Here is a 27,852-nt window from a genome sequence, read left to right as displayed (position 1 = left end):
AGCTTTTCTTTTCATTATTCACCCCAGCTTTGTTAAATGATTGGAAGGATAAAAATAAATTTTGTGTGTGTGTATATATTTCTTTCTAGCACAGCATACGGGGGAGGGGGGAGTAAGGTGTAATGTCCCCCCAAAGTCTGAAAACAAATTGATAGGTTCTATCAGCAGTGTGGAGAACTGGAGTCTATGATATATGAAACCAGAGAGACAAAATTGTCCTGAGTTATCTAATCCAGAATAAAAAACTGCCCTGTTTCAATTTTCACTGAGGCTACCTCAAATTAGTTTTCAGTCCTGTGTAGATGTTCTGTAAAGGTGAGGAGCCCCAGCCTCACCATCTCTCACTGGAGAAGGGTGGATGGGAAATGTGCATAAAGATGAATGTATTAGTGAAAATAACACAGAAACATTAGGAAAAAATGTTTGCAAAAATGTTTACACTAGTCAAAACTGCAGAGAAATATGTGTTTTAATACAAGAAATTGACACCACAGTGCTGTAGAATTTTTGTGAGGGGTTTTAAAAGTTTGCAAACTGCTTCATAAATATGGAGAACTTGATTAAAGATTGGAAAAATGAGAAACTGAAATGACCAAAATTGACAAGAGCCTTCCATCCCTGGTTGACACAAACCGGGAATCTGCTTGAAAGTAGAACAAATGCCTCTTCCATCCCCCTGCACTCCTGGGCTTCTCTTTTCTGTCTTGTTTTGCTGTGTGTGCATTTTCAAAATAACCCATCCCAAAGCTCCTATTTCCATCACTGATTGTTTGGTTGAGGCCAGTCTGTGCAAACATTGCACAAGCCTTCCTCCGCCCTTCAGCTCCTTTGGCAGAGCCCCCAGCTGCAGCAGAAAAATACCCTTTCCCCTGAAATGCCCCACCTCACTTGTTTAAACTCTCTGCCGTTTGTTGATTCTGCTCCATGACACGAAAAGGCCAAAAGGAAGCCCAGAGTTTCTCACTTGCTCCGAGGTGTACATTGTAGATCCTGCTGGTATCATCATGGCCCTAAATACCTGGGTGGTATTTTGTGCAGTGTTCCCCTTGGGAGTTTGCTGGCTGTCAAGAACCCAACGGGTAAGTTTGACCTGTAGAAAAACAGGGCTGCAAGGGAAAGAGTTCATTTCCTCCTGCAAAAGAAATACTTGATGGAGTTGATCTAGCTCTTTAAATAAAACTGTGGGGTAGTTCAGTGGTAAACCTCCATTAATTTGCTTTGAGCCTGCTCCCTGCTCCCGCATCTCTATGAATGGCACCATCTAGTCAGCAGTTTTTGTGTGGCTAGTTTCATGCATGGAAAGAAGCACTCAGTCAGATACTAGGTTGAAAAAATATATAAGCCCAGATCATTGCAGTGGGTGAAGGGGGAATGTATTGCTGTAGTGTTGTCTCTGAACAATACACTTAAAATTTATTTATTATGGCACTTGGACCTCTTTAACCACAGACTTGTCAGAGCAGCTTACAAAGATAAACACTAAGATGGCCCCAGCCCTCAAGTATCACAATCTAAAAACACACACAGCACACAAGGAAAAACAAGAGGGAGGGAGGAGTAGAAAGTTCAAGCACAAGTCCTTTGAACTGCAGTTTTTATTTACAGCCAATGCCAGCAGAGGTTCTGGCACACTCTCCAATACTCCTCAGATGAAAATAGGGACATTTCTCCCCACCTCCCAAGTGACCCTCCTCAAATCCCCATTCCACCCCCCCCAGCATTTCCTATCAGAAGAAGGGTGGGTGCCATCACCACTTCACCAATGGGACACAGCACACACACCTTCCACCTTCCTGGAAAAAAACACCTTAATCTTTATTTGATTTTATTCTTTGGTAGATTTACAAAAAGAAAAATACACCAAAAATATCAAAGATTTGCAAGGGATTAGGGGGGGGGGGGGTTAAATAAACCTTTTACAAACGACACAAGTTTACTTAGAATGTTAGGGGTGCCTTTTGGGGTAAAGGCTCCTGACACTTGGCTCCTTTTAGAGCTGGGCTATTTTTTTGTTAAGGGTCCTGGCTATTTAGTTTCTATGTCAACACGGTATCTGTATTTGACCTCTTTAGTTACACAAAGGCCTGTTCACAAAGGTAGCCGCTAAGGAGACAACTGTCAGATAATATAGGGACATGCCAGACCCTATCCTCTTGACAACTATTGGTTCCCAAGTCCTGCTTTAAAATCATAATCAATGACACACAAACTAGCCATCTCTTAAGCAGCACACACACACCTTTCATTCCAAATATGTGACTACACTTTCTTACTTTTAAAAATGGCCCTCAAATGCACCCAACTTAGGAGGGTGGGTAGGGATTGGGACCCTCCGTATTGCTGTTTCGTCAGGCAGGCTGTCATCTGAAGAAGGCCCCTCTGGTTTACCCCTCATAGTACCCAGGTTCCCTGTCTGCATTGGAGGGGGTGCTCTATCATCCAACTCCACTTCTTCCAAGAGCATCCCATCAAGCCAAGAGTCAGGTCCACACATTCATAGTTTCTGACTCTCTCCCTGCCCTCTCGCCCCTTGCAGACGTTTCTGGATTCTTTGGAAACTCATGACACTTCCTCATATTTTGGCACCAATTCAGTTTTTGAAGGTAAGAAGTTAACTACTACCCTGCTTTTGATTTAGCAAGCCCAGTCTGGGTTCAAATAGGTTGTCTGCTCTGCAATTGCAGGGGGGAAGCCTTCTATTGGCTACCAACTTTGTAACCTGGGTTTGGAGGGAGGAGGGGATGCTGAGTGTGTGTGTGTGTGTGTGTGTGTGTGTGCGCGCGTGTGTGTGTGTGTGTGTGTATGATTATTAAAATTTGTATACCAACCTATACACACGGGTCTCAGGACAGTTCACAGGATAAAATCACAACAAAATACACAATCAAAATGAAACAAAAACAACCAAATAGCACCCCCCCACACACACACTGTAAAAGAGCATTTGAATGTCAATCAGCCAAAGACCTGGTTAAAGAATCACTGCACTTGTTTGAATTCTTCATCAATATCTATTGCTTTTTATTAACGCCAGGTGTTTCCACTCCCAATTTCCACAGTGCCAGAGTTCAAAGTGGTATACCTGACTTGCTCCTGTGAAGAGGGCCATGCTGGACAGACATCTTGCAAAACCCAACTTTGCTCATTCAGAGCCTCTGGGGAAGTCTTTGCCTTCAAATTCCCAGAGGACCAAGCCCTCTTTTCCACTTCCTTCGTGAGCAACCGAAGGCTGAGCTCATCTGACAGTTTGCTACGCCGTTTCTGGGGCAACTGTTTTGCTGGAGGAGAGGTCCTCAGTCCTCCAGGTGCAGAGGGCCAAATGACATATTGTGAAGGGCAGCTGGTGAGTTTAGTCTCAGAATGTTTTAGAAAGCAAAGATCCCCCACGAGGCAGGCAAATATTACATTTCTGCAAGTATCTAAATACATCAGCTTGAGCTCCAAGATTGGCAGCGGAGGCCCTGTTGGTTATGTTGCCTTTGGGGGTTACCAAGTTGGTGCTGACCTGGGACAGGGCCTTCTCAGTGGTGGTTCTCCATTTGTGAGATGCATCTGGCTGATAGATACTGTTTCTGGCAACTCTGAAATTATTAACTGTGAGGATATGTGATTGTTTCTATATATTTTACAATGTTTTTTTAATATCGTTAATTGAGATGTATTACTTTTTGGGGTGGGCTTTTGGTTTGCCAGCCTGGGCTTCTTTGACAGCAAGGGAAGAATATAATTTTAATTTAATAATCATAATCATATCACATAGTTAAACTATGGAACTCATTCCCAGAGTAGGCAGTGATGGCTACCAATTTGGATGGTTTAAAAGAGGACTGGAGAAACTCACGGAGGATAAGGCTTTCAGTGGCTCTGCCTCCACAGCTGAGGCAACTGTACTTCCGAATACCAGTTGCTAGAGTCTGCCCTAAGGGAGAGTGTTTCCTGCAGGCCACTGTGAGAGGTGGATGCTGGACTAGATGGGCCTTTGGCCTGATCCAGGAGATTCCTCTTACTTTCTGATGTTTTTACCTCCCCCTAGCAAGGATTTTTCATTGTCCATGGAGCTAAGATTCACATTAAGCCAGTTAAAAGACAAGACCAAGGGCTGCTGATGGGCCCACTCCTTCCCAAACCTCACATCATCTTAAGGACCCAACAGAACAACAAAACAACACAGACAGGTAGGCATTTTTGCCAGAGCCTTGTCAAGAACCAGGGGGTCTGGTCTGCGTGTCAGTCCATGTTGTTCAGAGTAGGAATGGGGAAGAAATTCAGTGCAGTAAAGGTGAACCTACCTGTCCTCTGAAACAATATGCAAATCAAAATGCAGACACCCCCTGAAATTCGCAATGCAGGTCTCCAGCCAAGTAATACTTTTAAAATCGCATATAGTATGTATGAAATACGTTAGCGATAATGACATCCATAGATCTGAAGGCAGCCCTGTTTAGGGAAGCTTTTAATATTTGATGAATTATTGTATTTTAATATTTTGCTGGGAGCCTCCCAGAGTGGCTGGGGAAACCCAGCCAGATGGGCGGGGGTATAAATAAATTGTTGTTGTTGTTGTTGTTGTTAACTGGATTATATCAGAGAAAACTGTGTAAACAATGTGTATATTAGGAGAACAAAGGAAGCAGCCTCATATCGGCTCTGAGCACTGGTCCAAATAGCTCAGTACTATTTACTGGCTTGGCAGAAGCTCTCGAGGGATTCAGTCTGTGTGCTATTGCAGGGCGGAGGTTCCCGTCCCGATACCGCAGAGGGGCTGAAGGGGACGTGAAACACTTGGAGCTTTTGGTTGTGGTGGGCCCAGATGTCTTTCAATTCCACAAAGAAGATACCGAGAGGTACATCCTCACCAACGTGAACATTGTGAGTTGCTCTCTGGCTGTATGCAGGTGTTTTCTCTCTCTTTCTTTCTCTCTCTCCCTTCTTTTCCTGATCATGTGGCAGTTTGTATCTTTTATGTGATGCTACACTAAATTTTTTTAAAAGGTCCTGCTGGATCAGGCGAAAAGCTCATCTAAGAGCAGGATTCTCAGATCCCAAGGGCCAGCCTGATGCCCTAACAAGAAGTTTGCAAGCAGGGCATGAACGCACTAGTAGCTAGAACACAAAAAATAGGTGTGACACAATGATATCTATACATCAGTAACATCTAGCAAACTCTGCCAACATCCTGATAGCGCTGGAGGTTTGCTTCCTCCCCTCCACCACCAGTAAAACCCCTGCTTCATCAGACCAAACATTTGTTTTATTTTAGCACTCTGTTTCACTTCCATTGTTGGCCAGCCATGGGCTTCCAAAAAGCCAAGCCTCCTCCTTTGCTCTTCCTCCTTTCCCCCCAGCAACTGGAATCCAGAGATAGTCTGCCCCTGGATCTGGAGGTTCCATTCAGTTAAGCGTTTGTTATGTATTGGGTTTAACACAGTTTATGCTACAAGGCGCATTCTAACCAATCATATAAGCGCTGGTAGACGAACGTTCTAATGGCAAGTAAGCGCATGCACTTCAACTGTCAACGGTCAACGGTCAGTTCATGCTTGGCATTATTATCGTCCATTCAGTTTGGTTCTTGTATTCCTATGAGTGAGCTATTGTCACTGACAAATGTTGAATAAACTTAGTTGAGGAACTTGTACTGCCTTGGGCTTCTGACTTTTTCCGAGCATGTAACAGCGTTTCTGAGACTGTTTTAGCTCTCACATTTATTGCAACAGAGAATGCAAAAAACCAGTGTTTAAAAGGTGGCCCTTTCCTTCCAAAGCTTCACAGAACAAGTTGAAATGGCTTGTGTTCTGCACTGTAATTCATCTACAGCTGTTGATATGCTCATAGCTTTGTCTTAAACCAGGGACTTGTAGCCCTCCATGTAAAGTTAGATTAAAACTTCCATCTATGACGGTTGGCTATGCTGGGGCTGATGGGAGCTGTAGTCCTACAATATCTAAGAGAGCCACATGTTCCCCACCCTTGCCTTAAGCTTTCTTTCTTTTTCTCAACAGGGAGCAGAGCTTCTTCGAGATGCGTCACTGGGAGCACAGTTCAGGGTTCACCTAGTCCAAATGATTGTCCTCACTGAACCTGAGGTATAAATAAATGAAGACCTTGTCGGCTCTAGGCATGGGCAATGTATTGATTAATCACCCGAAAATGGTTTTGAAACCTGCATCACAGTGACAAATTCACGATTTTAGGCAAGGCAATATACTGTGAAAGCCAGCAGGTGTCACCAGTGTTTCATGCATGGCCTCCTCAGTCCTCAGCTCTCCTCAGAGAGCCATGCAAGGCCACCTGAGGCCTCCTCCCTCCCTCCCTCCACTGCCCAGCCATCCCCATAGATACGGGAGTGGTCACTCACTCGCTCGCCCACCTGCGCACTTGCCTGCCAGGGCCATCCCTTCTCCAGCCAAACAAGTGGGCTGCCTCCTCCTTTCTGCCTCACACTTGGCGCTGGGAAGCAGAGGCATGGCCCGAGTCCTTTGAGCCCCTGAGGAGGCAGCACGCAGGGAGCAGCGGCAAGAGCAGTGCTAGCTCCTCTTCCTCACCTCCAGGCCCAGGCCTTCATGGTGGTTTGGTTGTAGCGGCGGTGCCCATTTCCCCTCAAGCGGCTGCCCGAAAGATGGAGGTTGTGGGACTGGTTGTGGCGCTGGCACCATGAGGCACAGCATGAAGCAGTGAGGTCCATGGGGAAGACTAGAAGGGAACCAGTGCGTCTGCTTGGGGGCAGTGAGAGGTGCTGAGGCGAGATGATACTATCGGTATATGCTGCCCTATCAGTGCAGATAGAAACTACAATGTTGTGCAAAGGAGGAATGGCTGTGGAGGGCTGGTTGACTACTGTACTGAGATAGTTCAAACCGCTTTGAAGTCCTCCTTCCTCTTCATTTTCAGACATCATTATATATATCTATCTCACTATAGCACAATGTGGAACGCTCTGCCTCATGAGACTAGGGCCCTGCAGGATCTGATTTCTTTCCGCAGGGCCTGTAAGACAGAGTTGTTCCGCCTGGCCTTTGGCTTGGAGCCAATTTGATTCCCTCCCTCACTCTCTTTCTTTTTTCTTTTCCTTCTCCTCCTGCGATGAGGCTACATTTTAATATTTTAATGTTTCAATATTTTAATGTTGTATTTTAATTTTGTTTTTAAGTTGTAATCATTCAACTTGTTTTTATTATTGCTTGTAAGCCGCTCTAAGCCCGGCCTTGGCTGGGGAGGGCAGGGTATAAATAAAAATTATTATTATTATTAATGTTTGGCTGGTGATACATCACAATGTTGAAAAGCAGATATCACCCAGCCCTAGTCAGCTCCAGGTTTTAGTTGACCCTGACGCATGACACCCTCCGTAGGGACCTCTCGCACAGTGAGTCCATCTCCTAAATGCATCAGGTTCTAGGGACTTTTATCAGTAGCGCGCCCTACTGGGAACCTCCTGGCCTATTAACCTCATATGGATCTGTGTACACTCAGATCCAGAACCCTCGTCACGCAGGAACAAACTAGCACTTAGATTACAATATTAAAGTGAGCCGTGGGCCAAGCTAGGATCAATAACTTGTGAATGGTAAATGAAATGAATCCAACTCACGAATGACGTCCCTAATTGGGTGGGTGTTGGCCATTGAGATGGGTAGGGGGAGGCAAGGAGCCCAAACAGTAGATGGAGCCCCAGTCCATGACAAGCAGAGCCATAGCCGTTGAGAACCAGAGACAACTAATTCTTGTTTGTGCCCATCCTCCTCCCTGCTGAGTTTTACAAGGGCACCCCTGAGACTAAAGTGGCCTCAGTGAACACCCTCTCTCTAGGAAGGCATCAACATCTCTACCAACATCACTTCCTCAATCATCAGCATTTGCAAATGGGCTGGGAAAGTCAACCCTGAGAATGATTCGGATCCTCACCATGCAGATCTAGTTCTGTACGTGACCAGGTAAATTAAGCTCTCTCTCCTTTCTTTGAGTGATGTGTAATGGAAGGTGGACCATAGGCCCAGTGTGTTCCAAGTTTTGCTTGCCTGAACCTCTCCCGTGAGCACATGGTCCCTACATGGATGGTGTGAGAGCACCCAGTGCTGGAACTTAGCAGTTCAGTAGGTCTTATAATGCCCATGGAAATGCAAAGCAGCTCTTGATAGCCTTGTCCAGGGACAGAAAAAACTGTGGCCCTCCAGACTCCCATCAGCCCCAGTCAATACAGCTAGTGGAAAGGGGATAATGGGAATCGTAGTCCAACAGCATGGGGAGAGCCACTGGTTTCCTATCTCTCCATCTGCCTGGGCTCCTCGAGACAACATATTTACTGAGCAATTGCCCTGATCTGCTTGCACAAAACTTACACAGAGGTTAGACAATGCCTGTCTTTATTGAACATCCATCTTGATTTGCTTGCAGGAAGTTTATATGTCTTTCCATTAGTCATTTCTTAACGCTGCACTTTTCAATGCATTCCCCCCCTCCACTTTCCTAACTTCAAAAAAGTCAAACTTTGTTTAAAAGTAGATTTGTTGCACTAGGGCAACAGAGTTCTTTAATCCCACTTTAATTGTGCACAACCTAAATTTTCCAGTATGCACTTGCACTCCCACAAAACACATTCTGGAGGAGCTCCCCCCCCCCATTGTTCTAGTGTTCTTCCTCTTTACCTGTTTTGCTTTAGATTTGACCTGGAATTACCTGATGGAAACAAGCAAGTGCGTGGTGTCACTCAGCTGGGCGGGGCCTGTTCCAGTTCATGGAGCTGCATCATCACCGAGGACACTGGATTTGGTCTGGGAGTTACCATTGCCCACGAGATCGGTCACAGGTCAGTGGGCAAGGAATTAATCTCATCATTGTTATTTATTGAATTTGTATACAACCCTTCATCCGAAGATCACAGGGCAGTTCACAACATTAAAAATACCAAATGAAAACACAAAATGCATGATCAAAAACAAATCAATACCCCCCCCCTTTCATAAATGCACTGAAAAGGCCATATAATGTTTAATCAGCCAAAGGCCTGGTTTTAGAGAAATGTTTTTGCCCGGTGCCTAAAGATATGTAATGAAGGCTGGAAGTCCTCTTGTGTTTTGAGGGAACATACAGAGCTAAGGGCAGATCCCCGGCATACATTTAAAGCGCATCCAAAACACATTTAAAACACATGACTTTGCTCAAAGAATCTTGGGAGCTGTTGTTTGCTGAGGGTGCCTGGAAATGTAGCTCTGCAAGGAATAAACTGCTTTGTGCTTTGTGGTTTGTATACAGCCTCTGATATTTTTTCTATGTGACTTCTGGGCATAGCTGTCAACCTTCCCTTTTTTTGTGGGAAATTCCCTTATTTCAGCACCATTTCCCACTGCTTCCTGCTGCTATCCCGGATTGTTAGATATCCCGTAGACTGTCCCCGGGACAGGTGAGGCTGCTGATCCCTTATTTTCAAATCCGAAAGTTGACAGCTATGCTTCTGGGTGCTTTTATTTCACTTTTCTAATTTAAAACCATACAATACAATTCAAACAGCAAAGAATGTGTTATCTATTGAAGTTTTCACCCTGGCCACCAGGGGTATTGTGTACTTATATACCATAGTTTTCACTCAGGTCCACGTAAGTTAATTTAGGTGGGAAACCCTGGGTTGTTGTTACAATGTTGACAGCCGGCTGCTTATAAAAGCAGGCCGACTGCTATGTCCACCTACAACTTAATAGAATGAACACTTTATTTTAATATATGGTGTGAATACAGCCAGAGTGCATGATCTGTCTTCAACCTGGAAAAACTGGGGGTTGGGGGGGGGAGTTACAAGCATCTGTCTGTACCCACCTACATATCCAGCACTCACATGTATTCATACACACATTACAGAGAGATTTGGACTCTTTTGCTGGAGTTATAACGTGTGTCCATTTACAAATATGTGTTTTACCCTTAAACCTATACCCATAGAAGTTCTTGCACAAAGGAATAAAGCTTGATTTGTTATATGAAATGAAAGTGACAGAATATATATCCGTATTTTTCGGCCCATAGGGCGCACCGGCCCATAAGGCGCACCTAGTTTTTTTGGGGGGAAATAAAGGAAAAAAAATATTTCCCCCCCCCAGGCGCGGGGCTGGGGCGGGGGAAGCCCGAACTTCCCCCGACCCCAGCCCCCAGAACAGGCTGCTCTGCGCAAGCCGTGGGAGCCCTCCCACAGCTTGCGCGGAGCTACCCGAAGCCCCGGCATGACTGCCCAGCGCGCCGGGGCTTCGGGATAAGAGGCAGCTCTGCACAAGCCGGGGGAGGGCTCCTGTGGCTTGTGTGGAGCTACCTGAAGCCCCGGCACGACTGCGCAGCGCACCGGGGCTTCGGGATAAGAGGCAGCTCTGCGCAAGCTGCAGGAGCCCTCCTGCGGCTTGCGCAGAGCTACCCGGACCCCTCCCGCGGCTTGCACAGAGCTACCCAAAGCCCCGGCGCGACTGCGCAGCGGCCGGGGCTTCGGGATAAGAGGCAGCTCTCCGCAAGCTGCAGGAGCCCTCCTGCGGCTTGCGCAGAGCTACCCGGACCCCTTCCGCGGCTTGCACAGAGCTACCCAAAGCCCCGGCGCGACTGCGCAGCGGCCGGGGCTTCGGGATAAGAGGCAGCTCTGCGCAAGCTGCAGGAGCCCTCCTGCGGCTTGCGCAGAGCTACCCGGACCCCTTCCGCGGCTTGCACAGAGCTACCCAAAGCCCCGACGCAACTGCCCAGCGCGCCGGGGCTTCGGGATAAGAGGCGGCTCTGCGCAAGCTGTGGGAGCCCTCCCGCGGCTTGCACAGAGCTACCCGAAGCCCCGGCACGACTGCTGAGCGCGCCACAGCTTCGGGATAAGAGGCAGCTCTGTGCAAGCCGGGTGAGGGCTCTCGTGGCTTGCACAGAGCTACCCGAAGCCCCTGCGCCACTGCCCAGCGTGCCGGGGCTTCGTGATAAGAGGCAGCTCTGCGCAAGCCGGGGGAGGGCTCCCCCGGCTTGCGCAGAGCTACCCGAAGCCACGGCGCGACTGCCCAGCGCGCCCGGGCACCAGGATAAGAGGCGGCTCTGCGCAAGCCAGGGGAGAGCTCCCGCGGCTTACGCAGAGTTTCCTGAAGCCTGGAGAGCAAGAGGGGTCGGTGCGCACCAACCCCTCTCGCTCTCCAGGCTTCAGCGAAAGCCTGCATTCGCCCCATAGCACGCACACACATTTCCCCTTCATTTTTCTAGGGGAAATGGTGCGTCCTATAGGGCGAAAAATACGGTAAATGCTACAGCAAAATTACTATTCAGCTGGCAGCAAATTCTTTCATATGTCCACACCTTGATCTGAAGAGTAAAAGATTCCCCAATTGTTTTTAAAAAGAAGAAGAAGAAGAAGAAGAAGAAGAAGAGTTTGGATTTGATATCCCGCCTTTCACTCCCCTTCAGGAGTCTCAAAGCGGCTAACAATCTCCTTTCCCTTCCTCCCCCACAACAAACACTCTGTGAGGTGAGAAAAGTGAGAATTTTGCTATAGAACTCACACTGAAAGTAAAGCAGAGAGCAAGGCGGGGGGGGGGGAGTACACCCAACCTTAAAGCAAAGCAGGCATGGGAGCGCTGAGTAAGCTCTTTGCTGTTGGAGCTATGAGAGCTATCTAACTTGAAAATCTAGGGAATTTTAAATTCACCCAAAGCCCTCTAGTGGAGAAGGGGGGGCTTGAGATGAACAATTCCTAAATTTCCAGAGTTATTGTGCTATTGATCTTATCTCAGTTTCTTGCCTGCTTCCCACTCTCTGTGTTTTGCTTAAAACAAAAGGTTGAAAGAATATGTTCCAAGTAAGCAATTGACTAAACCTGCCCATCCTTTTTTTCTACCTGCTGCCTTAAAATTATCTCACCATTAACTTGATGCCATTCATTCAGGTGTTGAACAGACTTTAGTGGCAACTGGCGTCAGGATGTCTTCCTGCCTGGCTTTTAGAATATGTTTGTGATAAGGCTGGTACAAGGGTCAAGCAAGGTTCATGCCATGATTTGCAGTAATAAACCACAGAATTTAAGTTCAGATTCATTCTCTCATTCTCTCTCTCTCTCTCTTTCTCACACACATACACACACACCTATTCACACTTCCTTCCTTTCATTCCTTCCCTTTTTATTTTCATTGCAGCTTTGGGATCCAGCATGACGGAGAAGGGAACCGATGTGCAGGCGATGGGCACATCATGGGCTCTGAAGGTGGCCACAACAGTGTGGATTTGACCTGGTCCGCCTGTAGCAGAGAGCAGTTCTTAGCCTTTGTCAGGTAAAAGGGCCAAGGGGCCCTTCGGACCATGTGTTTTGCAACCTCTTGGGCAGTGGTGGATCAGTGTTCCTTGGGACTGGTAGGAGCACAACAGTAGGGAGAGCCAGCCAACATCAGGCAGAGCCAACTAATTTTTGTTTCCCCCCCATAATCCGCCCTGCTGAGTGCTCCCACCCCCTGGAATGATTGTAAGTAAGAAGGCAGGCAGGTGGGATATGCCGGAGGGTGGGGGAGACTGAGATTGGCAGGGCTGTGCCCTGCTCACCACCTAATGGACCATCCTTCACTTGGTCCTGGGCACACAGTTAATGGGAACAAAACACCAGGCAAGAGAAGTCACATACACTTTTTATAGATCATTTTAAGAATGGGATTCTGGGATCACATCAGTCTATATACAGGAAGACCACCACTAGCGCTGTGGTCTAAACCACTGAGTCTCTTGGGCATGCCGATCAGAAGGTTGGCGGTTTGAATCTGCGTGACGGGGTGAGCTCCCGTTGCTTTGTCCCAGCTTCTGCCAACCTAGCAGTTCAAAAGCATACCAGCGCGAGCAGATAAATAGGTACCAATGTGGCAGGAAGGTAAATGGCGTTTCTGTGTGCTCTGGCACTTGTCATGGTGTCCTGTTACGCCAGAAGCGGTTTAGTCATGCTGGCCCCATGACCCGGAAAGCTGTTGGTGTACAAACACTGGTTCCCTCGGCCTGAAGCGAGATGAGTGCCACAACCCCATAGTCGTCTTTGACTGGACTTAACTGTCCAGGGGTCCTTTACCTATAGACATGGAGAAGTTACAGTGGTACCTCTGGTTACGTACTTAATTCGTTCCGTAGGTCTGTTCTTAACCTGAAACTGTTCTTAACCTGAAGCACCACTTTAGCTAATGGGGCCTCCCACTGCTGCTGCGCTGCCGCGCAATTTCTGTTCTCATCCTGAAGCAAAGTTCTTAACCCGAGGTACTATTTCTGGGTTGGCAGAGTCTGTAACCTGAAGCATATGTAACCTGAAGCGTATGTAACCCGAGGTACCGCTGTATTTCAGGATCTGTTCTCCACAGGGTGTGGGGAAATAAAACTGGGTAAATATCTCCTGCTATAAGGGAATCTTCCTTTTCCATCCTTTTTATTATTATTACTATAATCTTACTAACAATTCAATAGCAAAGCCCCAGGGCAAGTTAATGATTCATATAGAAGCAGTGCCGGAGCTTCATGCTCTGGCGGGGGGGGGGGGCGGAGAGCAGGCGGGGGCGGGGCTGGCACGCATCCTGGGGGTGGGGCACACCGCCTGCAGGGGCATGGCGCCCAGCGTGGGCCGGGGGAGGGGCAGCCGCGATGACACCCTGCAGGGATCGCTCTGCCACGGACAGTGCGCTCCCCCCGCACTATACCCCGCCAGTGTATAGAAGTCAGTGGAAGCCACTGAAAGCTGAGTCAGCCTTCAATTTCATAGCCCCACTTCCTTCATCTGCAAATACTAAACTGCACTCCCAGAGAGCTCAGCCAGCTCCTATCTGAATAGCCCATCCCACTTCATCTGCATATTATAAACAGCCTCTCCCGGAGTGGCTTTGCTCAGCCCCATAGAACTCAATGACAGCCAGTGAGAGCTGAGGTAAGACTTATCTGCATAGTTATCTCCTAGCTACATGACCCCGCCCAGAGTGGCTCGACCATTAAGCGGACTGAGGTGGTTGAAGCCCCCAAAGGCAATATCCCAGTTTGATTTCAGCAAGATTCATGCAAATTGGTGCAGATACAGGGACCGCTTTTCCACCAGTGGTGGAGGTAGCAGGGCGGGCAGAGAAGCAGGTACAGCAGCAACCAGGCAACACTTTCCATTCTGCTTCAAGCAGCAAAACGGGCCACACCACTCCTGACTCCACCTCTTCTATCTGCATAGCCCTGCCCTAGCATCTGGACTATGATGGAACCCATTGGTTTTTTAAAGAGATCACTGGTGGGCTACGCATTTAATAACAGTTGGCACTCCTTGAAGCTAATCCACAAGCAATTTTTCTGTCTTGGTTTTCCCCCAGTACAGGCCAAGCAAGCTGCACAAATGACTTGCCAGACCTCAAGGATAATATCCCAGGAGGGAAGCCAGGCCTTTATTATGGGGTGGATGAGCAGTGCAAAACGGCCTTTGGGGGCGGAGCTACAGCTTGCACTTTCTCCAGGCACGACATTGTATGTATTACATTTATCTGCTGGATTATGCTGATATTACATGCAAATAATCATAACATTTCCAATTCAGTTACGTATTACATTTTTATCTTATCTTTTCTTCAAAAAGCTCAAGGTGTCATACATTCCACTTCTCCCTTTGCGCCGGTCCCCCCCATATTTTATCCTTGCAACAGTTCTGTGGTGTAGGACAGGCTGGGAGATGGTAAGAGGCCCAAGATCAGCCAGTGAGCTTTGTGGCTGAGAAGGGGATTTGAACCCTGGTCTTCCAGATCCTAATTTGACACACCACCACACTGGCTCTCAGATTCACTTTGCGTTTTAGCATGTTCAAAGCATGTCATGTACGTTATCTTTGTCATATTGGACAACAGCCCAGTAAGGTAGACCAGTGTTGTGGCAGTGTGCTGAGGCTGTGGGAGTGGTTTCCCTTACACTCCCCACTCCCATGTTTTCCCTAAGTCAAATAAATAATAACCAATAAAGCAGCAGGTCACCTATCTTCCACCCCCCTTCTCCTATTTCTAGGATATGTGCAAAGTTCTTTCTTGCCACACTAATCCAGCTGACCAATCCAGCTGCACTCGGATCCTCATTCCCCTCCTGGATGGCACTGAATGTGGAATCAATAAGGTAAATGGGTCTTCTGATATGAAACAGCAGTAGAATGGGGATGAAGACAATGTGGCCCTCTAGATGTCTAGCTCCCTGAATGTCGGCCAGGCTGCCTTGAACTGATGGGAGTCCCATCAGTCTAAGGAACCTGTAGCCCTCCAGATGTTGTGGTCATGGTTGATGGGAGTTGAGAGTTCAGCTACATGCATTTTGCTTAGCTTCTCTGTGGCCCTTCTGGGTTCACACCTCCATGGCCTTAGTTGTGCTGCAGTTCTGGTGCTTGATGGCCGTGCTGTTCTCAATTCCAGTGGTGCTCCAAAGGTCGCTGTAGATCTTTGGAAGAACTGATTCCTATTGCAGCGGTCCATGGGAAGTGGTCTACCTGGACCGCCTTTACTGCCTGCTCCCGGAGCTGTGGTGGGGGAATCGTGGCCAGGCGGCGACAGTGCAACAACCCCAGGTGAGTAAGTCCTTGTTAGGGCAGCGTTTTTGGGGGGGACTGTGTTCAAAGGGAGCCATAGAACCTGGGAGAGAGTTGGATGCAGGTGGACTGAGGATGGTGGGGCAAAGCTCCATTCGCCCCAGTGGGACAGCCTCTGCGGCACTTAATTGAAATGAGATGAGTAAATGTCTGCTTAGTAGCGCAGTGCATATTCATAGGTCCTTCCATGACTCCTGGGCAAAGCTGCTTGTCGGCCAGGTGTGTCCCGGGTCTGTGCTGACCAGCATCTTGTCTATGCTCAGAGAGCAGCTTCACTTCAGAAACTGAGATCTGATGGGTCACACACCATGCATTTAAAGCATTTTTCACTCACCCAATGCAAAGAATCCTGGGGACTGTAGTCCCCCCCCCCCATGGAGCTACAGTTCCCAGCACCCTTAAGAAACTACAGTTCCCAGGATTGGGGTCAGGACTTGCTTTAAATGTACAGTGTGGGTGTGATTAAGATCCTCTCTCCTCCTGCCACACATACAAAGGTGTCCTTTCCTTCCAGACCTGCTTTTGGTGGACGTCAGTGTGAGGGAGAAGACTTGCAAGCAGAGATGTGTAATGAACAGGTAGGCAGGCAGCCATTTTTGCTTCTGTCCTCTGTTTAGAAAGCCCTGGCAGTTTTTCCTTTTGTAAATAGTAGGACACTCTTCATATACATAGGCTCTGTGGTGTCTTCCATGATTCCTTACATGTGGAATGTACCAGTTATGCCAGTTTTTGGAAAATCACAGGAGGGGAGAACGCTGTTGCACTTAGATCCCACTAGCGTGCTTCCTATAAGCATCTGGTTGGCCGCTGTGGAGAACAGGATGCTGGACTAAATAAGCAACTGGTCTGATCCAGCAGGCTCTTCTTACATTGGTGAGGAGTCTAGTTCAGCATCCACAGATGTGGACCTCTAATTCCTAGTTTTGTGTCAAGTTTCTAGTCCTCAAGTTGTAGAGAAAATCTCAGGTGCACAGAAAGCTGCCTGATACCAAGTCAGACCATTGGTCCAGCTAACCCCTTATTGTCCATACACTGTTTGGTAGCAACTCTCTAGGGTTTCAGGCAAAAGCCTTTCCCAGTTCTACCTGACTGTCCACCCCCGAGCTATACAGCTCTTCCCAATGGAGCATGTATAGAGGTTGCAATAATAATGATGATAATGATAATGATAATGATAATGATAATGATAATAATAATATATACCCTGCCCATCTGGCTGGGTTTCCCCAGCCACTCTGGGCGGCTTCCAACAAAATATTATAATAAAATATTCTATTAAACATTAAAAGCTTCCCTAAACAGAGAAAGAACACGCTTCAGATAGTAATGGATGGTCTTAAGGTAGAAAAAGGCTACATAAGGGAATTGCATGGATGTGGTCCCTTGCATACAGGACGCGGGTGGTGCTGTGGTGTAAACCACTGAGCCTAGGGCTTTCCGATCGGAAGGTCAGCGGTTCAAATCCCAGCGACAGGGTGAGCTCCTGTTGTTCAGTCTCAGCTCCTGCCAACCTAGCAGTTCGAAAGCACATCAAAGTAGATAAATAGGTACTGCTCCAGCAGGAAGGTAAACGGCGTTTCCATGCGATGCTCTGGTTTGCCAGAAGCGGCTTAGTCATGCTGCCCACTTGACCCAGAAAAACTATCTGCGGACAAATGCCAGCTCCCTCAGCCAGAGATGAGCACTGCAACCCCAGGGTTGTTTATGACTGGACTTAACTGTCAGGGTCCCTTGCATAAGAGTATTAGCAACTAGAATTAGAATACAGTATGTGTGTACTTGTTTAAATTGAAGTATAGTTGGTGGACACAGGAAGGGTTAAGTACCCCATCTGCCCACCTGCCAATCCATCTCTAAAAGCACTGCCTCTCTTTTGATGCTATCTCCACAAATTCAGGTTTGGGACATGATATTCATCCCTTAAAAGCCCCTGCTTGGAATTAAGCTCCATTTAAATGAGCAGGACTTGCCTCCAACTCCAACTTGTGGTTGGAAGAATGAGCCATTTACTTGTTCCCCAAAAGCAAAGGACAGCCCAGCTGTTATGATGGTATGAAATGGCATGTTTGATCTCAGCCATTTGATCTGTCTCCTCTTCCACAGCCCTGCCCAACGACAACCCAGGTGGGTTTCATGGATGAACAATGTGCTTTGACGGATATGAAGCCACTTTACCTCAGCCTTGAGTTCCCATCCTTCTATAAGTGGGTGTCGGCTGTTGGCTACACCAAAGGTAATCCAAATTTGGGAGTTTTATGAAAAGGTGGTGGGGAGGGGAGTTCTAACATTTTCTCAAAAACCATTTAAATTCATTGTCACACTAAAACTCTTATGTACTTTCTACCCATCACAGGAGACGCCATGTGCAAACACATGTGTAGGGCATCTGGGAAGAATTTCATGGTGAGCCGAGGGGATCGATTCACAGATGGAACAAGGTGTGAGCTGAGCAGCCCTGCAGAAGAGACAGCGGTTGGCCTGTGTGTGATGGGCAGCTGCAGGGTAAGGACAATAGCCATGCAGAGGTGTGCCAGAGAACATCTGGCACTTCATTAAGGCAGGCAGGTCCTGGAGTTGTTGTTTGTAATCCTGGGCCTTTTTCTGACTTGCACCCATTCTTAGTTCGTCTCTTCAGTGACTCAGCCCAGTGAAGCTTTCCCTATAATGTATCTCCAGGACAGGAAAAGCCTTGCTTGTGCATTTATGTAATTATTATGATTCATTTGACATTAGTTGCTCCCTGCATAAAAATATGCTTTCAAAAGATTAAGAGCTGAAGGCATAACATAAAATCAGAAAACAAGGCTTTGTTATTGAACATAAGAATTTAAGAATAGCCCTGCTGGATTGTGCCAGTGACTCATCCGGTCCAGCATCATCTTCTTTCAGATGCCCCAGTGGAAATCCCACGAGGAGGAATTGAGCAATAACCCATTAAAAGAAATAACCTGTTAAACACCACTTAGTTTAGTTTTCCTGGCTGCTGTTAAAGGCACAGGAGCAAGGCTGAAAGGAAAAGGTGGCAACCCTTAATTATGCCTCGCTGTAAACAGCCTTATTGGAAAAATTAACCAATAAACTGAAACTGACATGGGGACAAACAGAAGAACACGCCTTTACCCCGTTATGGCTCCCCTTTATCACATACACAGCCCCAACAAGACAATGACAAAAATCCACCAACAGCATACAAATCAATATGGCTAACCTGATCCAAAACACCCACCCACCCCACTCTCACACACGAAAACAAAGATCACCACAGCCAACCACAAATGAACAACCACACCCTAGGCCAACCCCAACCTCTCTCACCACCAAAGGAACACAAGTGAACAGCAGAGAACCTGCACAAGCAACACTGACACCAAACCCTACATACATTAAGTAAAATAGAAACATTGCCACCCGACCCCCCCATCTTCCCCCCTCCGCCTCCCCTTTTCTTTCTAATGTCTCAACAAATGAAACTGATTTGTAAAAATGTTACATGGAAAAATACGAGAGAGAGACATTACACATACTCCTGTAAATCAAGAAAATCTTTAATAAAAATACATTTTTTAAAAAAATATGCCTCCCTGTTTTCCCCATCATCCAGTTGCACAGAAGAGGAAGGGACCTTAGGAACACAGGAAGCTGCCTTATTCCATGTCAACCCCTTTGTCCATCCAGCTTAGTATTGTCTACACTGACTGGTAGCACCCTCCAGGATTTCAGACCAAGTTCTCCCCCCAGCTTTACCTGGAAATGCCAGAGATAGAACCTAAGACCTTCAGCGTGCAAAGCAGAAGCTCTGCCACTGTAGTGGTTCTTCCACTGGCCACTGTGAGAACAGGACTTTGGACTAGATAGGCCTTTCACCTGATCCAGTAGAACTCTACTTATCTAGTAAACTGCAATGGGCTGCACAGAATATCCATTTCTTGGGGGAGGGGGAATGGCAATGCTTAGAACGCCCCCCCAAAAGACCCCCCAAAAAAACCTGCAACTCCCCTAATAAGTAAAGATATATTTAAAAAACAGGCAGGCAACTCCCCCGCAATAGACAACACTCCCCAAAGTCCAAACAACTCATTTTGGGGGAGGGAGAGGGAGGGGCAGAAACTAAGGGGTGATGGACTGAGGGCCCTATGGTGTCCGTGGGCACCATGCTGGGGACCTTAATCATATCCTATCACTGCATTAGGCCAATTGTGGCTCCATCATCCCCTGGGCGAACTGAAGCAGCTTTCTTTCTTTTTTGCCCAGATGTTTGGTTGTGATGGTAGGATGGATTCTGTGAAGAGGATGGATATGTGCCGAGTATGTGGTGGAGACAACACTACCTGTTTCGGTGTGAAGGACTCTTACGCGGAAGGAAAATCCAGAGGTATAGCACCGCTCCTTCTCTTTTTCCTTTCTAATTGTTACATTTTTATTATTCTTTTTCCTCCAAGAATGGAGCATACTGTTTTCTTCAATACATTCAGAACAAGCCTGGAAGGTAGGTTAAGCTGAAATATAGTGAGTGGCTCCTGGTAGGGATGGGGAAGAAATCAGGTTATCTCAAAACAATTTGCAAACTGAAATTTTGCTTGGATCTAAGTTTAGTTCAGTGATTAAAAGTAAAAAAATTAAAACCAATTTTTGCACTGGGATGCTGAAATCTTTTGGCATAGCTTTGGCATAGTTTTGAATGTCACATGGCTGGGGCTGTAAAAAAGCAGCAACTTCCATTCTGAGCTGTTCTTATCCCAACCAGCACTGTTTCCTTGCCCCTGCAGTTCGGTTTCCACCAGATAATATATTATTTGCCTTGCTTTCTGCTATTTCATGTAAGTTAAATAATAATTTCCATATAACCGCCCAGAGTGACTGGGGAAACTCAGCCATATGAGCAGGGTATAAAAAATAAATTATTACATTATTATCATATCACATGTAAGTTACAAATTTAATGCAATGAACAACATAATAATTTCCTCATTCATTTAAATACAAAGAAAGCACAATTTAAACTGAGGGCGCATGAAAGGAAGTAATCAATTACACATCCTTTGCAGACTGAAAACACCACCAATTACCAATCGGTATTTGCTGGATTGATTTACATCCCAAACACAGGCCAAGCAAATAAGCACCAGCAATTTCTGCTTCTATTTTTAAATGGAATTTTTCACTTTGCCTGTTTGTGCCTCAATCCCACACATTTTTAGCTGCAGACATCTTCTCCTGCCTCTCGTTTTTCCTTTCTTGGATCTTCTTTGGTATAAATGTGCCCCGTTTCTCCCTTCTCTTTTGTCCCCCTTCCAGAGTACGTTACATTTTTGAGGCTCCCTCCTAACACCACCATGGTCCGTGTGGTCAACCGGAACCCACTGTTCACGCATTTGGGTGAGTTTAGTAATGCAGCTTTTAAAAAACACACAACTGAAATCCTTTAAACATATAAGACAAAACTACAGATAGTAAAGTTGCTTTAAGATTACCACAACCAACCTCAATAATTTCTAAAGCAAACCCATACTAGATTTCCTCGAGAATGCAAACATTTTGCAGGGGGAAATCAGTCACAAACCAGAAATATACATTTGCGTAATTAAAGTGGATTAAAGTGCTCTGTTGCGCTAGCACAACAAATTCACTTTTTAAAAGAAAAATATGACTTTTTGTGGTAATGAAAGTTAGGGGAAATGCATTAAAAAGTGGAATAAATGAATAAACACCACACAAGAAAATCAGGATGAATGCTCTCATTTGATGAGAGCAGATCCCCGCAGACGATTCTGAACAGCAGCTCAGTTAATAGGGTACGTTTTCTGGCCTCTGCATAAACTTTGCCCAAGGAAATCAGGATGAATGCTCAACAAACCCATCATTTTGTGGGAACCCCAATATTCCAATGTAGCAACCACCCGTTTCCTTTAACCAAAAACCAATCCAAAAACAAATGTCTTGGGAGTGTGCCTACTAAGCCATGCTTTCGCAAAGCTCCATTTTTAATATGCTTATATTCACAGCAAAAGCTGTACCAATTAGATGTAGAGAATAGGGCTGGGCAAACATTGCCCGAAACTGGGTTTGAAACGGGTCATAGCGGTGACAATTTCAGTTTTAAGGTAGGCAATATACAATGAAGTCCAGCAGGTGTCGCCAGCGTTTCACGCATAGCCTCCTCAGCTCTCCTCAGACTGTCAGTGCCATCGCTTCTCCAGCCAAGCAAGCAAACTGCCTCTTTCCTTCTGCCTCACACTGGGTGCTGGGAAGCGAAGGCAGGGCCGCGTCTTTTGAGTCCCTGTGGTGGGAGCACATGGGGAGCAGCGCTGGCTCCTCTTCCTCACCTCTGGGCCTTCATGGTGGCTTGGCAGTGGCACCAGTTTCCCCTCAATCTGCTGCCCGCAAGATGGAGGTAGTGGAGCTGGCTGGGACGTCGGCAATGTCAGGTGCTCCGTGAGGTGCAGCAAGGCCCATGGGGTAGGCTAGGAGGGAGCTGGTGCACCTGCTTCAGGGCGGCGAGAGGCGCTGAGGCGAGGCAATGCTGTCGGTATATGCTGTGCCATTAGCGCAGCAAAGGAGGAATGACTACGGAGGGCTGGCTGGCTACTGTACTGAGGCAGTTCAATCTGCTTTGAAGTCCTCCTTCCTCCTCATTTTCAGACATCATGATATATTACTCTACTACGATGTTTTGCTGGTGATAACATTGCAATGTTGAAAAGCGGGTATCTCCCATCCCTTGTGGTGACACATTGCTGTTGCCTCCTTCTAGGTGTGAAGGTACAAGGGCAGTATGTAGTGGCAGGGAAAGGCAGAATCTCTTTCAACATCACGTATCCCTCAGCCCTGGAAGACAATCGGATAGAATACAAGGTCTTTCTCACTGTGGAGAACCTGCCAAGCTTGGAGGAGATTCATGTTAATGGGCCAACGCAGGAGGACATAGACATACAGGTAACACGGTACAGCCTGATAGAGAAGGCTGGCAGGCCATTTGGCCTGTAGGCCTGAGTTTTCCCACTCCCTGCTTAAACCCATTGAAATCAGCCAAGCCATTGGTTGATCTCTGGACGCCATTCAAACCCTGGTTCCTTTTCCCTTCTAGGTTTATAGGAAATATGGGAAGGAGTATGGGGCTGCCACTAGCCCAGACATTGCCTTCAGCTACTTCAGACCAAGTGAGAAAGAGATACATTCATGGGTACCCCAGCTTGGCCCCTGCTCCGTGAGCTGTGGGGAAGGTGAGGCACATTGTTTTCTAGCTCCACACTCAATTGTGAATGGGACATTTCTGTGATGAAGTTATTTGAGCGCAGAGGTGGGATTGCTCTCCAGGGTGCTGATTTAGAAAAGGTGCACTGGGGCAAGTGGAACACTGTCTCACCAAAACCTCTGTCTACCTTCTTATTTAAATCTAGTCCACAGGCCCTGCCTGTCAGCTTCCTCCTTAGTTGCAAGGGTTATTGTCATTGGCTATGGCTCCACCTCCTCTTGGTCTTCTTGCACACCCCACCGCTCCCATTTGACACCACTGGATGTTATAGCCTCAGGTTTCCTGCAAGGGGTTAGATGAGGATGGTTGAGAATTTCATTTGGTCCACAGTTCTAAGTGGACTAACCTGATCCACCCTACTCAGGGCTAAAAGGCATTAACTTTCCAGTTTTGCCACTCTCAAATTCCTTGAGTCCAAAAAAAAAAAAAAAAAAAAGTGGCAATATGTGTGTTTGGGGTTGAGATGTGCACAAAAATGAGCTTTTTTGGATTAAATTTGTACAAAGATTCATACATCACACAGCAAAGTATGTACTGAAAAGCAATTAGTTGTATCCAGCTAAGTTCTACTTAGAGTAGACCCATAGAAAATAATTCACCTGTTAGTTGTGGCCATCTGCTTTAATATTGTCTGTCTTGTCACCTATAGCTGTTCTGTCCAATCAGCACTGACTCCCCTCTTTCCTTCTGGCAAATCCTGATCTCCTTTACATTTCATATTTTGCAGGTGCTCTGAAGGTCAGTTACTCCTGCTTTGACAAGGCAAGGAATGAAATGATGGATGACCTACATTGTCAGAAGACCCCAAGGCCCCCTGCCAGGCAAGAGCCTTGTGCTGTGGCCCCCTGCCAGCCCCAGTGAGTAAAGGTCCTGCTAGTTCTCTTTGTGGGAAAGGAAGAGCCCAGGTGACCCATGTTCATCTTCAAAAGCCTCTGCATAGCCCATTGCTGCCATCACTGAAAAGGCTAAAGTAGGGTATCAGTGGTAGAACATCTGCTTTGCATACAGAAGGTTCCAAGTTCAATCCTATTAGGGCTGGGGATGCCTGAAATCCCAAGAGAACCACTGCCAGCGTGAGCAGAGAATATTGAGCTAGGTGGACCAATGGATTGACTGGGTACAAAGCAACTTTCTATGAAAGGGTTGTAGCTCATGGTTTCCATGCAGATGGTCCCAGATTTAGTTTCCAGCATCTTCAGGTAGGGCTGAAAAGAATCCTCTGAAACTCCAAAGAACTGTCAGTGTAGACAGTGAGCTGGGTAACCAACAGTCTGGGTCAATATAGGACAGTAGGACAGCTTCCTATGTTAGTTATGTCCTAACAGTAAATATAGGTTAATTTAGGAGATGTGTACATATTGAAGCTATCTCAGAAGACCAACTCTGCATGAATCCACTAGTCCTAATATTCCAGTTTGGTTGCTAGAATTGGCTAGGCAAGTGTGGTGCAATGGTCTTACTAGGTGGCACAGAGTCTCAGGAAGAGCATCTTCCTTGCATGCAGAAGGTCCCAGGTTCAACCCCCAGCATCTTCAGCTTGGGCTGGGAGAGATTCTCTGCCTAAAATGCTGGAGAGTCACTACTGAGCTAGATAGGCCAGTGGTCTGGCTCATACAAGGCAGCTTCCAACATTCTTTTTTATTTCATCCCCTGTACTCAGAACCACAAGGACTAGAATATTGCTTTCTTTTCAAGTAAACTGCAGCAGCTCAGAATCTGCTTTGCTTGCAAAAGGTTCCAGGTTCAGTTTCCAATGGCATCTCCAGGTGGGGCTGGAAGAGACCCGTCTGAAACCCTGGAGAGCCACTGCCAGTCACTGAAGACATTACTGTACTATTCGAATCAATGTTCTGAACAGGGCTGGGCAATATCTGGTTTTCAACCTTGTGGTATATCACCAGTTAAACATTGGTGATATACCAATACATCCCAGTGACTGAAATAAGGATGAAGCTTTGTAGAGGCATTGGTTGGCTTTTCCCACATTGTGATTTTTGTATAGCACATAAACACGCACACATCATGATTTGTGATATATTGCCAGGTCAAGAATTATGAAACCGATATGATACGGACTTCAAACCAGTTCTGGGTATATCGCCCACCCCTAGCTCTGAATCTGTTATAAGGCAGCTTCCTGTGTTCCTGATGCCACTTCCTGCATGACTGTGGGGTGGGTGTGACAGGCCCTTCCTGTTTTCTCCAAGATGGGTAGCAGAGTACTTTGGGCCCTGCAGCGCCCCCTGTGGCGGTGGTGTGATGGAGCGACTGGTTTACTGTGCAAAGGAAGAAAGAGGATTGAATGTGACCCTTCCTGATTCAGAATGTGTGGATGCTCCCAAACCATCAGCTGTCGAGTCCTGCAACACTGAGATGTGTCTTCCAAGGTAAGTAAACATATAAGTCACCCATAAGGGACAATGGGTTGTCCAATGTCTTGGCCTCCTGTGAATCTTCAGAAGAGCAAGGAAGAACTGCAGAAATGTGCAGTGATTGGTGAAGATGGGTGGTGGCACACACATACACCTGGAACCATGAGTCTTTTCATTGGTTCACAAAATTACATTGAGGGTTTTTTCTGATCTCGCCTAACTACACCAGGGAAACTTTGATCATTTCTAAGTTAATCCAAGGAGAACATAGGAAGAGCCTGGCTGCTGCGTCAGACCAAAAAATTTAGTCCAGCACCCTGTTTTTATAGTGGCCAACCTGATTCCTCCAATGGCAAGTCCGCAAGCAGGACCTGAGTGCAACAGCAACTCTCCCCTCTTGCAGAGGCAGACTGCCTCAGACAATGAAGGGAAAACTAAACCATTGTGGTTAGAAGCCATTAATAGCTTTATATTCCATGAAAGATTCTCCACCCACGAACACACAGTGAATAAAGAATCTGTTGCAGAGAAATCCAGAAGTGGCCAAGGCCATTCTGTAATGGCTGTTACTTCCTATCCAGGTGGAAGGAATCAGAGCCAGGCCAGTGCTCTGCGATTTGTGGCTTGGGGGTTGCCCCAGTGAATTTGACTTGCGTTCAACTCTGGGATGGGGTGGAAAGTACCGTGGATGCCAGCCTGTGCCCAGCGGATGAGAAGCCCCTGGCCTTTGTGTCTTGCATGGTGAACATCTGCCCTTTGGGATGGAACATGGTATGTAGAGCATAGGAGGAGCTCTGTTGGACTGGACTAAAGGCCAATCTAATTAGGGTTGCAGGGAAAGCCCAGTTTAGTTCGTGTCTGAAGAAAAATCTACCTAATTTGCCATTTCAAAACAATATACAAACTAAAACGCAGCCATGGTTCAAAATTTGCGCTTCTCCGAGTTTGAGAATGCAGTTCTCCACGTATACCAAAATATGCATGTATTAAAGTGTGTATAAAAATGCATATAATAGTGGAAAGAACATACAAAATGCATTATATAAGGGAAAATAGAAATATTGGGGGAGATACAATTGCAGTTGAATGTAGCCACTGTATGCTAACAGCTCAAGCCATGTCTGATACACTTATTCAGCTTTTCTCTCCATCAACTCTTGAGTAATATAGCTTTGCAACTGACAGAAACCCCAGCATATTTGTGACATGAAATGGTTTTCTGGAGGAGACCGTGTTGACAATGTAGCCTATTAAAATAAGTTGGTCAAGTACATAGGTAGGCAAACTAAGGCCTGGGGGCTGGATCTGGCCCAGTTGCCTTCTAAATCCGGCCCACGGATGGTCCGGGAATTGGTGTGTTTAACATGAGTAGAATGTGTCCTTTTATTTCAAATGCATCTCTGGGTTATTTTTGGGTAATAGGAATTCGTTCATTCCCCCCCCCCAAAAAAAAATAGCCCGGCCCCCCACAAGGTCTGAGGGACTGGCCCCCTGCTGAAAAAGTTTGCTGACCCCTGGTCAAGTATGTAGCATAGATGCATCCTCAAACTGGACGCATAAGCGCTACATACCTCATTACCCTGGGAGCTGTAGTACGATGAAGCTGCTGAGAAGATCCCTGTGCCAAAACTGGAGTCCCCTGGGTTCCCTAAAGGGGAGCCTTGACAGATATGTTACATTCCGCATCCTAACTTGTTTCCCTGCCATGAGATATTGTGCTCTTCTGCAACAGGAAGACATGCCCCACTCAGAGCTCTTGGTCCCGTTTTGGCCTCATAAGACTGGAAATCACTCAGTGTATGTCTGGAGCCCTTTGGCTGGAGCATGCCCTGTCACCTGCGGGGGAGGTAAGGTGGTTTCCTAGGTGCTTCTTGTGCATTAATGAGCTCATCAAAGACTATTTTGTGTATTATCATTTTCCAGAAGGGAGCTTTGTCTTGATAACACTCTTATCCTACACTGATTGTTTGTTTGACTTCAAAGCATTTTCATTCTGCTCTTCAACCAAAACAGCTCCCCGAGTGGCTTACATATGATCAATAAAGCAAGACAATCCCTGTCCATAGGCTAACTGTCTATCCTGAGTGATGTGACATGAAAGAAAATAGGGATGAGGAGGGAAGAGGAAAAAGCAAGCTCAGGGACTGGTTCTTAATGTTAGATGGAATGCCTGATGGAATGCAAAGGCCATGGCTAGATGGCAGTTGAAGGCTGGAGAAGCCCAATGGAATTGGTCTCTCAGCAGAGCTGATGTAGTCCCAACCCTCACTCTGCTGCAGTGGCGTAGCGTGGGTTGTCAGCACCCGGGGCAAGGCAAGTAATTTGCGCCCCCTAACCCGTGGATTTGCACCCCTTAACCCGTGGATTTGCACCCCCTAACCCTAACCCCCAGATGTTGCGCCCGGTGCGGCCGGCCCCCCCTACACCCCCCACGCTACGCCACTGCTCTGCTGCAGCCTGATGGGATGGCTGCTGCCCAGCTGAGAGTTGAGATGAAGCCAAATGCAACTGATGTCTTAGTAGAGCCAGTAGAATAGCTCTGTTTTTATTCTCTTTTTCTGCTGCAGTCCAATGGAATGATAACTACTAGTTGTATGGGAGCCAAAGATGACTGGTGGAGTAGCCCTGCTTCTTGTTTCTTTCCCACTCCTCTGCATTGCTGTCAACCTTTCCCTTTT

At 46.7% G+C, this 27,852-nt stretch overlaps 1 protein-coding gene across 3 annotated transcripts in view; it reads left to right on the top strand.

The window, feature by feature from the left end:
- Nucleotides 1-890: 890 nt before the first annotated feature.
- ADAMTS13 (ADAM metallopeptidase with thrombospondin type 1 motif 13) overlaps nucleotides 891-27,852 on the top strand; it is a 35,744-nt gene continuing 8,782 nt past the window's right edge. Inside the window, exons 1-23 of one of the 3 annotated variants that reach the window (XM_081179521.1) lie at nucleotides 891-1,079; nucleotides 2,537-2,603; nucleotides 3,060-3,343; nucleotides 4,034-4,175; nucleotides 4,730-4,869; nucleotides 6,003-6,086; nucleotides 7,810-7,934; nucleotides 8,660-8,806; nucleotides 12,129-12,263; nucleotides 14,304-14,454; nucleotides 14,983-15,087; nucleotides 15,378-15,529; nucleotides 16,065-16,128; nucleotides 17,654-17,783; nucleotides 17,904-18,052; nucleotides 19,802-19,922; nucleotides 20,846-20,926; nucleotides 22,302-22,483; nucleotides 22,635-22,770; nucleotides 23,530-23,659; nucleotides 25,010-25,189; nucleotides 25,756-25,945; nucleotides 26,907-27,021. In XM_081179521.1, coding sequence (XP_081035647.1) covers nucleotides 1,005-1,079; nucleotides 2,537-2,603; nucleotides 3,060-3,343; nucleotides 4,034-4,175; nucleotides 4,730-4,869; nucleotides 6,003-6,086; nucleotides 7,810-7,934; nucleotides 8,660-8,806; nucleotides 12,129-12,263; nucleotides 14,304-14,454; nucleotides 14,983-15,087; nucleotides 15,378-15,529; nucleotides 16,065-16,128; nucleotides 17,654-17,783; nucleotides 17,904-18,052; nucleotides 19,802-19,922; nucleotides 20,846-20,926; nucleotides 22,302-22,483; nucleotides 22,635-22,770; nucleotides 23,530-23,659; nucleotides 25,010-25,189; nucleotides 25,756-25,945; nucleotides 26,907-27,021 — 3,085 coding nt within the window. In that variant the 5' untranslated portion in view covers nucleotides 891-1,004. Of the gene's footprint in view, nucleotides 1,080-2,536; nucleotides 2,604-3,059; nucleotides 3,344-4,033; nucleotides 4,176-4,729; nucleotides 4,870-5,548; nucleotides 5,745-6,002; nucleotides 6,087-7,809; nucleotides 7,935-8,659; nucleotides 8,807-12,128; nucleotides 12,264-14,303; nucleotides 14,455-14,982; nucleotides 15,088-15,377; nucleotides 15,530-16,064; nucleotides 16,129-17,653; nucleotides 17,784-17,903; nucleotides 18,053-19,801; nucleotides 19,923-20,845; nucleotides 20,927-22,301; nucleotides 22,484-22,634; nucleotides 22,771-23,529; nucleotides 23,660-25,009; nucleotides 25,190-25,755; nucleotides 25,946-26,906; nucleotides 27,022-27,852 lie in introns of those variants that run through there. The other 2 variants (XM_081179522.1, XM_081179523.1) reach the window with 2 other exon arrangements.

Source organism: Podarcis bocagei (genome assembly GCF_964188305.1).
Source record: "Podarcis bocagei genome assembly, chromosome: Z".
Taxonomy (NCBI): domain Eukaryota; kingdom Metazoa; phylum Chordata; class Lepidosauria; order Squamata; family Lacertidae; genus Podarcis; species Podarcis bocagei.
Note: the sequence above shows the minus strand (reverse complement) of the source record. Positions and strands in the feature narration are given on the sequence as shown.